The 12,886-nt window shown below is 46.0% G+C and overlaps 2 protein-coding genes across 5 annotated transcripts in view; one reads left to right on the top strand and one right to left on the bottom strand.

Moving 5' to 3' along the window:
• DDX42 (DEAD-box helicase 42) overlaps positions 1-490 on the bottom strand; it is a 36,305-nt gene extending 35,815 nt beyond the window's left edge. The window contains exon 1 of one of the 4 annotated variants that reach the window (XM_032791590.2): positions 368-490. Coding sequence is in view for 1 of the 4 variants with exons in the window: in XM_032791589.2 (XP_032647480.1) it covers positions 368-474 (107 nt within the window). In the remaining 3 variants the exon portion in view is untranslated. The remainder of the gene's footprint in view (positions 1-367) is intronic. The other 3 variants (XM_032791589.2, XM_075059717.1, XM_075059716.1) reach the window with 3 other exon arrangements.
• A 4,266-nt stretch (positions 491-4,756) lies between these two features.
• CCDC47 (coiled-coil domain containing 47) overlaps positions 4,757-12,886 on the top strand; it is a 22,530-nt gene continuing 14,400 nt past the window's right edge. Inside the window, exons 1-3 of the mRNA XM_075059812.1 lie at positions 4,757-4,847; positions 9,394-9,659; positions 10,549-10,656. Of these exons, the coding sequence (XP_074915913.1) occupies positions 9,399-9,659; positions 10,549-10,656 (369 nt within the window). The 5' untranslated portion in view covers positions 4,757-4,847; positions 9,394-9,398. The remainder of the gene's footprint in view (positions 4,848-9,393; positions 9,660-10,548; positions 10,657-12,886) is intronic.

Below are 12,886 nucleotides of genomic sequence, written 5' to 3' on the forward strand. Positions count from 1 at the left end.
GGGAGGGCAGGGGGCACCGCTGTAGCTCGGTGGGGGAGCGGGGCAGACCCGCGCCGCCCTGGGCGGGAGGCTGAGCTGAAGCAGCAGCAGGCGGCCCCGCCCCCTCATTTCGGGGCCCTGCTCCCGGGGGCTGAGGGGGGCGAGGTCCGCAGGGCAGCCCCCCCACAGGCGGCCCGGACCCGCGCCACGGCTGAGGGACGCGGGGAGTCTCGAGCAGGGGGCGGGCCCTTTGTCCGGGGCAGGCCAGGCCGCCGCCAGCCGCACTAGGCCGCTGTCCCCCACCCGCCGGAAGCGGGCCCCGCTCACCAGGCCCGCGGGGAAACGCGATGCGGGGCCGCGCCTCAGTTCTCCCCTCCCCCCAACTCACTCGGTGCTCGGTCTCCGCTCGCTCCAGCCGCCTCTTCCCCCCGTTACCGGGAGGGGAACGTACGTGCGTGGGGGACGGAATGACGTCACCGCGCTGCCGCGTGGCATGCGCACTAGGCACGCTGAGGCTGCGGGAGCGGATGGGCACAGGTGACCTCTGGCTCTGTTGACCCATCCAACCGCTAGAGGCGCTATAGGGATTCTCAAACTGGGGGTTGGGAGCCCTGGGGAGGGGTCACAAGGTTATTACCTGGGAGGTTGTGAGCTGTCAGGCCCCACCCCAAATCCCGCTTTGCTTCCAGCATAGATAATGGTGCTAAACATATTAAACAGTGTTTTTAATTTATAAGGGAGTTGCACTCAGAGTCTTGCTATGGGAAAGGGGTCACCAGTACGAAAGTTTGAGAACCACAGCTCTATTTGGTCGGATGAGGAGGGAGGCACAGGCCCTGAAACAAACCCAGAGAGTCTCATGGATGAGTGGGAGTGAGGCAAGAACTTTGACTCAGCCCTATCGGCCCCCTCTCCCCTTTGGGGTGAGTGGGAGGAAGAGAATAGTCCTTATAAACCTCCCCATCAGGGTGAATGTGGGACACAAATCTTAACCTCTCCCCCTTATCTCTGCAGCAGCTAGATATCTCTCAGTGTCTGGTCTCAAACAGAGACTTCAGAGCCTGTGGCAATGAGCCTCCTAGCCAGGTTGACTACTGTGCTAAAAGAACTATGTAGACGTGGCCGTTTTGGCTCTGCAGCCTAGGGAAGGGAGTGGGCTTTAGAGCTTGACCTTCAGCCTGAGCTACAACTTCACAATACTTTCTGTACAGCTATTTTTGGAGCACTAGTAGGATCCTGAGTCTGTGGATCCATGCTGGGAGGCTTGCTGCTGCCTTTACTGTCCTGGCCCAAAATAGGGCAGTAGTCTAGTGTGTCCAAATCTCAATTTATCTTGAGTGTCATGAGAGTTAGCATTTTTCTCACAGCCACAGATCCTGAAATTACGTAAATATGTGACCAAGTATCAGAGTGTTATTCTGGATCCACAAAAACAAAGAGGAGTCTGGTGGCACCTTAAAAACTAACAGATTTATTTGGGCATAAGCTTTTGTGTGTAGAAAACCCATTTCTCCATGCATCTGAAGAAGTGGGTTTTTTACCCACAAAAGCTTATGAACAAATAAATCTGTTAGTCTTTAAGGTGCCAGCAGACTCCTTGTTGTTTTGTAAATATGTGAGAATCTCAGCTTTTGTTTTAAAGAAGTTCTTATCTCTCATGGTTGCAAAGAAATGTAAACCCTAAAGACTTAAAACTGGAAGGCAAATAAAAAGACACAACAGTGATTGAAAAAAAAAACACCTTGATTTTTGAAGCCTGAATCATGATATTTGACAGGTAGGTAATACTGAAAACTGTTGTTTTTTAAATAATGAGAGTAGGAGACCCCATAAGACTTTCTATCATTCAGCCTTGACTTAAATAATAATAATATTAACTTCCCTTTATGGACTGATATGATTATTGCAGGGCAAGCCCACAATATTAATAAATAATGAATTAATTATAATAAAAAATAAAAAATGACCCCTAGCTGTTATAGTCAGATTAGGATCTCTACACACACACAAAGACACTTCCGACCAAAAATAGGAGGGATGAGGAGCAATTATGTTGCAGGAATAAATTCTGCCTGGCTGTACCACACAAACCAGTGAAAATAGATTAAAATCATAGTGATTTATTATGCTGTCCTATAGATTTTCAAAGTGTTTTTACAAACTTTACCTAATTAAGCTCAACAGAAAATGTAACTGAGAGATTTCAATAAATGATAAGCAGGATTCTGCATGGTAAGTCTACCACCTATCTTTGTGGCTGGTGGGTGTCATCATACTTCTCCTTGGGGATATATCACATTCCCTGATCAATGAGGGAGTCCACAAGCATGTGGACAAGGGTGATCCAGTTGATACAGTGTGTCTGGACTTTCAGAAAGCCTAACTAAGCAGTCATGAGTCAAAAGGTTGTTACAAGGAGGAGGGACAAAAATTGTTTTTCTTAACCTCTCAGGATAGCACAACAAGCAATGGGCTTAAATTGCAGCAAGGGAGGTTTAAGTTGGACATTAGGAAAAACTTCCTAACTGTCAGGGTGGTTAAGCACTGGAATAAATTGCTTAGGGAGGTTGTGGAATCTCCGTCATTGGAGATTTTTAAGAGCAGGTTAGACAAACACCTGTCAGGAATACTCTAGATAATACTTAGTCCTACCATGAGTGCAGAGGACTGGACTAGATGACCTCTCAAGGCCCCTTTCAGTCCTTTGATTCTATGAGATAAGAGGGAAGGTCCTCTCAGGAATTAGTAATGAGATAGGAAACAAAGGTCAATAAGGGAAATAAAGGGTCAGTTTTCACAATGAAGAGAGAGGTAAATAGTGGTGTCCCCCAAGGATCTTCAGCGATGCCTGACAGGGGGTTACGATAAAAGGCCTATAGAATCATAAACGGTATGGAGAAAGTGAATAGGGAAGTGTTATTTACCCTTCACATAACACAAGAACTAAAGGGTCACTTAATGAAATTATGAGGCAGCAGGTTTAAAACAAACAAAAGGAACTACTTCTTCACACAAACGCACAATCAACCTGTGGAACCCATTGCCAGGGGATGTCATGAATGCCAAAAGTATAACTGGGTTCACAAAAGAATTAAATACATTTATGGAAGATAGGTTCATCAATGGCTATTAGCCATTATTATTATCAATGGTCAGGGATGCAACCCCATGTTCCAGATGTCCCTAAACTTCCAACTGGCAGAAGCTGATCCTGGATGATGGGATGGATTGCGTGCAATTGCCCTGTTCTGTTAATTCCCTGTGATAGACTGGAAGGGACCTTGAGAGGTCATTGAGTCCAGTCCCCTCCCCTCATGGCAGGACCAAATACTGTCTAGACCATCCCTGATAGATATTTATCTAACCTACTCTTAAATATCTCCAGAGATGGAGATTTCACAACCTACCTAGGCAATTTATTCCAGTGTTTAACCACTCTGACAGTTAGGAACTTTTTCCTAATGTCCAAACTAAACCTCCCTTGCTGCAGTTTAAGCCCATTGCTTCTTGTTCTATCCTATAACCCCCAGATCCCTTTCTGCCATACTCCTCTCTTAGACAGTCTCTTCCCACTCTTATAGTGTGAAACTGGATTGTTTCCTCGCCTAAGTGGAGCACTTGCATTTGTCTTTATTAAATTCATCCGGTTTACCCAATCCTTTCGCCTTACCTTCATAGGCCCATTACACCAAAGATGGTTTGTTTGTTATTTGTTCATCATGACATTTATCATTCTTCGTTGCTCCTTCTCCTGACCTCTCTCCAATTTCTCCACAGCTTCTTGAAATCCGCCCAGAATCGGAACAACAATACTCCAAGTCTGAACGGCCTAACCAGCGCAGAGTAGAGCCAGAATGACTTCCCGTGTCTTGCTACAACACCACCTGTTTAATGCATCCAGAATCATGTTGCTTTTTTTGCAACAGCATCACATTGTTGACTCATAATTTAGCTTGTGGCGTCCACGATAACCCCCAGATCCCCTTTCTGCCATACTCCTCTCTTAGACAGTCTCTTCCCACTCTTGAATACGTGTGCAAACTGGATTGTTTCCTCGCCTAAGTGGCAGCACTTTGCATTTGTCTTTACTTAAACTTCATCCGGTTCTACCTTCAGAACGCATTTTGCTCAGACCATTTCTCCAATTTGTCCAGATCATTTTGAATTTTGACCCTGTCCTCCAAAGCAGTTGCAGTCCCTCCCAGTTTGGTATCATCTGATGCATCTGACACTGGCCAATGTCAGAGCCAAGATAGCAGGCTAGCTGGACCAACGGTCTGACCCATCCGGTATGTCAGTCCTTATGTTCTTAATGGGTTCATGTGCTACAAAGTCAGTTTGGGGCCTATGAAATGTCACCAGGCTGTGATGCTGCATCACCATGTGACAATGCTTCCATGCAGCCTGGTGATGTTTCCAAGTGACCTCGCGACAGTGCGCCCCGTGACAAGGCATCGCCCTGAGGTGGCTGGGCCACGCCGCGGCGGAGCCTCTTGATAGGACGTCACCCCATTCCCTTACATCACAGCCCTGCTTTGACGTGACGTCATAGTGGGACTCCCCAGCGCGGGGACTGTCAGGGGCCTGTGCCGCCGCGCCGTTGCCTGGCAACCTGAAAGGGCGGCCGGTTGCTGCGCACGTGCTACTGTGTGAGCAGATCCCCCCCCCCTGCGCCCCACAGCGCGACGCAGCTGCTCCCGGGCCGCCATGCAGGCAGGGCGCGAGAGCAGACCCGGAACCCCGCCTCCCTGCTCGCACTGCGCCTGCGCTCACCTACGCAAAGCGCGCAGGGTGCGCAGCTTGCGGGGGGCAGAGGACTGGAGCGAGGCTGGGCCTAGGTGGCGGGCGGGGGCGCCTGCCGAACTCAGGTAAAGGTGGCGGGTCGTGGGACTGGCTGGGAGCCCCCCTCCCCTCCCTTCCCGCTCTAGGAAGCGGCCCTGGGGGTTGACCCCGGAGCAGCTCCGCCCCCCCCCGCGGGGGGAGCCCTTTGGACTTGCCTCAGGCCTGTGGGGACCCCCCGGCCTTTCCCTGACTCGGGCTCCCCCGAGAGGCGGGGTTGACAGGCCCCGCCTTGCGCTCGCCTCTCTGACCCCCCGGAGCTGCGGTTCTCAAACTTCTCTTCTGCGGAGCCAGTTGAAGAAAGCGGTTGATGCTCGCGACCCAACGAGCGGGGAGGAGGGTCTCAGTGTGGGGTGAGGGGGGGCTCGCTGGGGCTGCTGGGCAAGGGGGTTGGGGTGTTTAGTGGTGAGGGGCTGTGGGATGGGGACCGGAATGAGGGTTCAGGCTGGAGAGGAGGGTTGGCTCGGGCTGCGGCAGGGTGTTGGGGTGAGCGGGGGGTCAGGGCTCTGGTCTGGGGGTGACAGGCTCTGGGTGGGCTGGAGCTGAGGAGTTTGGGGTGTAGAGGGGGGCTCTGTATTTAGGGGGGCTCAGGGCTTGGTCGTCGTCTTTAGGTATTCCTACTTCACACTAGGGCCAGAGGGTTGGGGTGTGGGCGTGGGGACAGGGATGTGGAGATTTGAGTGTTGGGGGGGGTCAGGGCATGGCCAGAGGGTTGCGGTCTATGGCGGGGGTTGTGGCGGTGGGTGTCACTGCGTTCTTGGTGTGGTGGGGCCAGGGATGTGGAGTTTGGAGTGTTGGGGGGGAGTCAGGGCTGGGCCAGAGGGTTGGGATACGGGGGGGAGTTGGGCTGGGGGTGCAGGCTCTGGGGTGAAGGGTTTGGAGTTCAGGAAGTGATTCTGGTTTTAGTGGGGCTCAGGGCTGGGGTAGGAGATTGGGACACAAGGTTACTTTCAGTGGCTTCCAGTCAGCGGTGCAGTTGGGGTGCAGAGGCAGGCTTTTTGCTTGTCCTGGCACTGCGGACTGCGCTATGCCCCGGAAGCAGCCAGCAACAGGTCCAGCTCCTAGGCGGAGGCAGACCAAGCGGTTTCTTGCAAATCTTGCCTGCAGGTACCGCCAACCAGTCAATGGGAATGCGGAGCCGGTGCGCAGGGTGGGGGCAGCTCATGGAGCCCCATGGCCCCCCTGCCTAAAAGCCAGACCCGCTTCTGGGGTACAGCGCTATGTTGGAAACGGTAGGCACTAGTCTGCCTTAGCTGGGCAGCACTGCCAATGGGATTTTTAACATCCCAGTTGGTGGTGCTGACCAGGGCAAGGTGACCCAGTGCCTTACATGCCGTGACCCAGTACTGGGTTGCAACCCATGGTTTGAAAAACACTGCTCTGGTGAAATCTCCCTCTCCCCCCATTTCCAATGATGCTGACTTCCAAACCCCTAATTTCTCTCACTGGGCCGTATGTGGCAGTGACACCACACCCCCCTTAAGAGTGCTGGGGTTCTGAGCCATGGTGGGTGTGCACTGGGGTGAGCCACCAATATTGGTCTTTTGGGACCCTGCCTGCTCCCAAGAACATAGCTGACAGGTTGGAGTGGAAGAGTGTGTGGTGTGCACCCAACAACTAGGGCACAGCTAATTTTAGGTACTCTAACCTTGACTGTGTGCCTCTAAGGACTTGTCATGAGATCCTGGGAACTCCCGCTCCCTTCAAGGAACAGTGCCACCCCATAATATAAGGTCCTAAATGCCAGATAGCACTGTGGCTTTGTGCCCTGTGGGGCAGGGCATTTCTATGAGTCATTTTTCAGTTGTGGAAGCTGTGAGTTACTGCCAACTCTGTTCTTGCTGCCAGAGGCAGATCAGCTGGTGAATTGCCTCTTCTGAAGGGGGAAACTGTGCACCACATGAATTGTGGTGACCACACAGGACCCGCTATGAAGTATGGTGCTTCAAGCAGTTTTGTGCTTAGGCCTCCATTGCTGCCAATATATTCACTGTGACACCCAAATCTCTTAGTTAGATGCCTTTTGGGAATCACAGTCCTACTCCATTTTTCATATGACTTTACAGGAATGGAATTACTTGGTAATTGGATATGATTTAGTAGTCTCAGAATTCCTTATTCCAGAGGAATGGGTGATGTTCCTGTGGTCATACAACCTGACTGAGTTGATCTTTTTACCCTTATAATGCTAGTTCTCTCTTCATAAGTAGTATTGTATCACTATTTTCATTCAATTCACATAAATTTGTGTAGCTCCTAAGGAATATTCTCAGCTTCAGTGCTTTATCTAGCTGCATTATATCTTCCTCATGCACACCTTTGTACATTTCTTATTTAGGCTGTTTGTCTAGAGTGGAAGGCCTCATTTGTTATCTCTCTAAGATACCTTGGATGCTCTGGGTGCCATGCATGTAGTACTCAAAGGTACATCACATTAAGGTAACAAAAATGGTTTCTTTTAGTTTCAGGTAACTAAAAAAAAGTCAACATTCAAGTCAGCACCACAGTGAGAATGAGAAAGAAGAGCTTTGCTTCCATCAGACTTGGTGGTAATCCTCCACAAGTGTCTATGAAGTGCTGCAGTTGACTTAGTATTGCTCTTAGAGGCCCCAGTTGAGACCTCGTTATGCTAGAGTTTATGATCAGTAGACAAAACAAAGTGGAGACCAGGGAAACTGAAAGTGAAGTGTCTTGCCCATGGTCACACCACAGGCTAGTGGCAGATTTGGGAAGAAATCTCAAGTTTCCTGTGTCCCTGTCCAGTCTCCTGTTCAGTGGCCCACACTGCCTCCCGGTGAAACAGCCATACTCTTCCCAGTTTTCTTTGTTAAACACATAACAAATGGGTCTAGAATAAAAGCAGAAACTGCTCAGCAGGACCCATTCCTGAACGCACAACTTAGAACGATCAAGGATATGCTCTTTGAAAGTAACAAACATGATTGCTGCTTTGTTGTTTCAAGTGATTAGATCAAGTGTATTTTGTGATACCGATGATGCTATTGCTACCTAATTTTTCCATTTAGTGACCTGACTACATAGGTAATAATCATCGCAGGTGCAGTCTCTTATATTCTTTAAAATTAACAAAAAATGGAGAGAGTTGGTCACTCAGACATTGGATGAGTGTTACTCTGTTGGAGAGTGTGTCTTATTAGGAGTACAGAGTAGATAACTTAATCCGTCTTTTTATCCTGACATAGGTGAAGTGATATCCAACTTCCATATTGTATATGTTCCCAAGCACATGGTGATAGGCAAATTTACTAAATAAACAGTAGCAAATACTCCACCTGTGGCTTCAATAGTCTGTGCTGTTTTCGCTATTATTTAATTTTAATGTACTCATTCCCTTACTGTGTCTTTTAGATCAGGAATCTGGTTCAGGAAGGTTGTTCAGTATAAGTCACCACTGTTAGTAAGCAAACAGTCTGACCTTAATCAAGTCAATGCTTTTCAATTGGCTAGGCTTTGTACAACTGTTTTTATTACTTTATCAAGTGTGTATTTAAATGATGCACTGTACCAACGCAGAGAGGGAACCCATAGTTGGGTGTTAAGCAAACACTTGATAAAGGAACCAGAAGCATGTGTACATGGGTCAGACACCTGTACATCCTGCATTCTATTATCCAGCCCTTTGTCTGAGGATGTGAGTGTGTGTGTGTGTACATATGTATATATGAAGGTAAAAAGGAATTTAGCCTCCTCTTTGAACAGTTGGTGAGAGACTTTAGCAGGAGTAGCCAGACTGGTCTGTGGGACCACAGTTCTCAGAATTCAGTGCTTTGTCAGTCCTAGTTACTTGCTATGATTGTATGGGAGGAAATCTCTGCTGTCTGCACTTCCATATTAAGCGAGGGGGTCTGCTACATGCCATGCAAATTGGATACAGCCTTCAGGCTCATGATAAGTTGCTAATGTGATCCACTGTATATATGCTATTTAAGTTCCTTTAGTATATCGGGACTAGGATGTCAGTGTCATTTGTCCTGAACTGAAAAGACCCCTGTCTCAAACCTGAGAAGTGTAAGTTGCATGTTGGAAAACTTGAGTAGAGAAAGAATTGTATTATTATTATTTATTTTTTAAGAAAAGCTGGGGAAAAAAGTCTGTAGAACTCCTCTTAATTGTGGGGAGGAATAGGAGTATGAGAATGTATCTCTTTCCATGAGGCTGAAGCTTCTTAATTTAAGATTTGGCAGTTCTATAGTGTATTTCATGCCAGGATCTGAAAGCATTTTACAAACAAGCCTTTATGTGATGTAAGTATAATATGAGGTACCTTCTCTAAGTCTCAGTTTACAGATGGGTGAACTAAGTAACTTGTCTCCAAATCTTTGATAGAGCTGGGAAAGAACCCAGGAGTCCTGTCTCTGTCTCTTGTGCTAATCCACCCCCCACTTTGCCTTTAGGGAGCCTGAGCCCAGAAATTGATAAGACATCATCTAATAATTGTACCCTCCTTCTTCTGCATTCCCATAATCAGGCAGATGTTTAATGCATTAGGACCCTAAGTGAACTAAATAAATCCCCCTTTCTAACCTGAATGTTTTGGATTTGAATTTCTTTTAGTGACCATGAGGAGCTTGTGGATTTTCCTTGCTGTTTTGTTCATCCCATGGGGCTGTTCTTTGGCCAAGTTTGATGAATTTGAGGATGGAGATGACATTGTGGAGTACGATGATAATGACTTTGCTGAGTTTGAAGATGTTACTGAAGATGTAACCACAGAATCTCCCCAGAGGATCATAACCACAGAAGATGATGAGGAGGAGGCCACTGTAGAGCTTGAAGGTCACGATGAAAATCAGGAGGACTTTGATGATGCAGATGCACAGGTAATGTCAAATTCATGCCGTTGCCCCTCTTAGCCTCTCATTTGAAATGCCCTTTCAGTTATCAAACCAGGATCCATGATTGTTCTTGTACTTTACCCCTGTGCAGTACTTATGCTGTGATCCCATCAGATCTTCCAAGCTATGTGGGGTCTGGCTGGGTCAATATTTAGATGGAATATTTTGAAGGAGCACCCAAGATATTCAGACAGTGGTACTCTTCCTTTAGAGTAGGTAGTGAACCCATTGTGGTGCTACGGAAAGCTCTGCTGCTGGATATAACATCTTCCGAGTGAATTGTAAAATGGAGATCCAGCTAGTTGCACTCATTAAAGATCTCATGTCACTTCTGTAGAAATAAAGATGTTAACTTCTGCATCTTGGTCCAACTTGGGAGGCAATATATAATCACCTTAAATGTCCCGTACAGTTTCAATTGCATGTAGTCATCTTCTCTTCCCATCATAAACTTTGTAATGCTTTGCTGTGTCCTGTTGAGAGATTGCTGTGATCCACTGCAGAGGTAGGTGCATTTCAGTGATAAATAAAACAGTCTTTTGAGAATTGTTTGGGTATTGGTTAATAAAACACTTTGATATCCTTGGGGTTGAAAGGAACTTCATACATGTTAGAAAATGGCTGTCAAATCTTCATAAAATTGTGCATAAACGTTTTATTGCAGAAATGTTCCAAGTTAAAAAAACAACAACCCTTAATACCCCAGCAATTTTCATTGATCTTAACTTTAAAATCTCAGCTGTAACACTGTAAAAGAGACAGCTGCTTTAGAGGGATGATGCATACCTCTTTATTTTATGTCCCACATCTGTTGTATTTGTCACTTGCTTACCAGGCTTGAGGTGTTTAGGCTACTTGTGCTCTTATCCCTTAGGAAGGAGATACTGAGAGTGAGCCATATGATGATGAAGAATTTGAAGGCTATGAAGAAAAAACAGATGCATCTCCCAGCAAAAGCAAAGACCCCATAACAATTGTTGATGTAGGTATACATGTCGGAGTGTCTTTCCATTCAGCATTTTATGATTAATTTGTAGTATGGTGGTCCCTAAAGGGTCCTGCAGAGAACAATGTCTTCTTGTTCTAGCTGCTGTACAGACATAATTAAAGGTAGTCTTTTGTCCTGAAAAAATTACAATCTGAGTTGACAAGACAAAGAGTGGGAAAGGAAACTGCTCAGGGACATGACATGTCCAACATCACATAGCAGATTAGTAGCAGAATTGGAATCAGGTCTCCTGAGTCCCATTCCAGTGCTCCTATGCACTGGATTGTGCTGATTGTCACAGATTTGTAATATGACATTTAAAACTGATGTATTCAACTATACATGGCTTGTTCCTTAATGTGTAAACAACTATGTTAAACTGCTAGTACTTGCCACTCTTGTGCACTCAAACTGAATTGGTGTCATAGTTTATTATCACATGGAATACAGATTGCCTTACTGTTATGCCCATGATCAGTAAATGTCTCTGCATCAAGAGTAGCTGTATTTTAAACATAGGTTTTGGCCAAAGCATCTTTGAATATGGTTTATCCTTATGTTAGAGAGAGAAAACATGCTATAACCATAGTAACAAATCATGTTTTAGTTAGTGTACCACAGCTAAAACATGATTCTCTAACACGTTTGTGTATCTTGATTACACAGACAACAAAAGAACATGTTATAATGATGATTATAACAACTGTATTTAAATTGTTGGGTGTATTAAGTGTAGCTGGAGTTGAACATCGCAGATTTGAAATATACAGTGTTTAGTCCTCTTGATTCCAAAAACACCTGAGGCTTTTACAAAGCAGTTAAGAGACACAAAGGACAGAGTTACATTTTTCTAAAATGTAATCAGATGTGTCAGTGGGAAATACCTCATCTTTTTTTTTCTGAGGGGCAATATCTTGGCAGTAAAACTAATAACCAACCTCTAATGACTTCAAAAAGAGAACTCCACAGAGAGACAGCAGGATCTTCCTGTTAAATGTTAGTCACTATTTGCACCTACTCCTAACCGTGTTCTGAAAACACTTTCAAAAGTTGGTCACAACACAGTTGTAATGCATCTTTCAGTCACACCTTTTGTGGTGCTCAGATAATGCAGTGATAGGCATGGTGTAAGAACCTGAACAGAATAGTGTTACAATCATGATGAGGTGCTAGGCTGATTACACTGGAGATTATTCATTAGCACAGTCTGGTTCTTGGAAAAGAAATCTTTTCTCCACACTGGTCAGTGATCCTGTGTCAGTATAAACTATGTTGGGTATATGCTATGTTCTAGGGTGCAATTCAGACCAGTGAGAGGTTGTCACTGCTTGTCCTGTAATCCTGCGTGCCTTAAAATGGTCTGCTTCTGTAGCTCCCTGTCTAGACGCTTCCAGCCAGTGTACAAGTATGCACTGAGTGTCTGTGTGTTAAGCAGTTCTTGTTCAGTAACTCTGATAGCAGCAGCCTGCTTGTTATACCAAAGTCACACTCTGGTCTCCACTAGCTTTGGTTACTACTAGCCAAATGATCCCAAAACTGTGTGCCCAGAAATGTTCAAGCCCTCTTCTGGAATAGTCAAAGTAGTAAGGTCTGTTGCTCCTCTAAAGAGACCAAAGCATAGCGGTTTGTTGCTTTACTTGGAGTTAATAATCACTTCAAATCAACCATAGTCCTCGGTAGATTTAGAATAAAAATAAAACAGGTTTATTAAATCAGAGAGATTTTACATGAGGTCAGATATAAGGGATAATGTTAGATATGATTAAAAACAAAAGTAAAAATGCTTTCTATAACTAAAATTTAACAGGCTACAGTCTTGGTTCAGGGTAAGGTTTTTACCGCACTTCCTTCCAGCAAGATGGCTGACCGTCACCTTGGTCAGGATCTCCCACAAAATACAGAGTGCTCGATTCCTTTGTTGTCTGAGTTGAAAGATAATTTGGAGTTCTTTGCCCCTCTCTCTTTTATAGTCTAGTGGACTTTTGAAATGCATCCTTCTCAAAGTTCAGTGCCCTCTTGTGAGGAAACGTGCCACAGAGTCTGATGGAGAACTTTCCATGCTGTAAAAACAGCAAAGAATCCTGTGGCACCTTATAGACTAATAGACATTTTGGAGCGTGAGTTTTCATGGGTGAATACCCACTTCGTCGGATGCATGGTTTCTTGCCCAGAGATACTTTATGCAATGTAGATTGATCTGCCTGTTCAGCTTCCAGTATGCCAA

This window comes from Chelonoidis abingdonii, chromosome 21, assembly GCF_003597395.2.
Source record: "Chelonoidis abingdonii isolate Lonesome George chromosome 21, CheloAbing_2.0, whole genome shotgun sequence".
NCBI classification, from domain to species: Eukaryota; Metazoa; Chordata; order Testudines; family Testudinidae; genus Chelonoidis; species Chelonoidis abingdonii.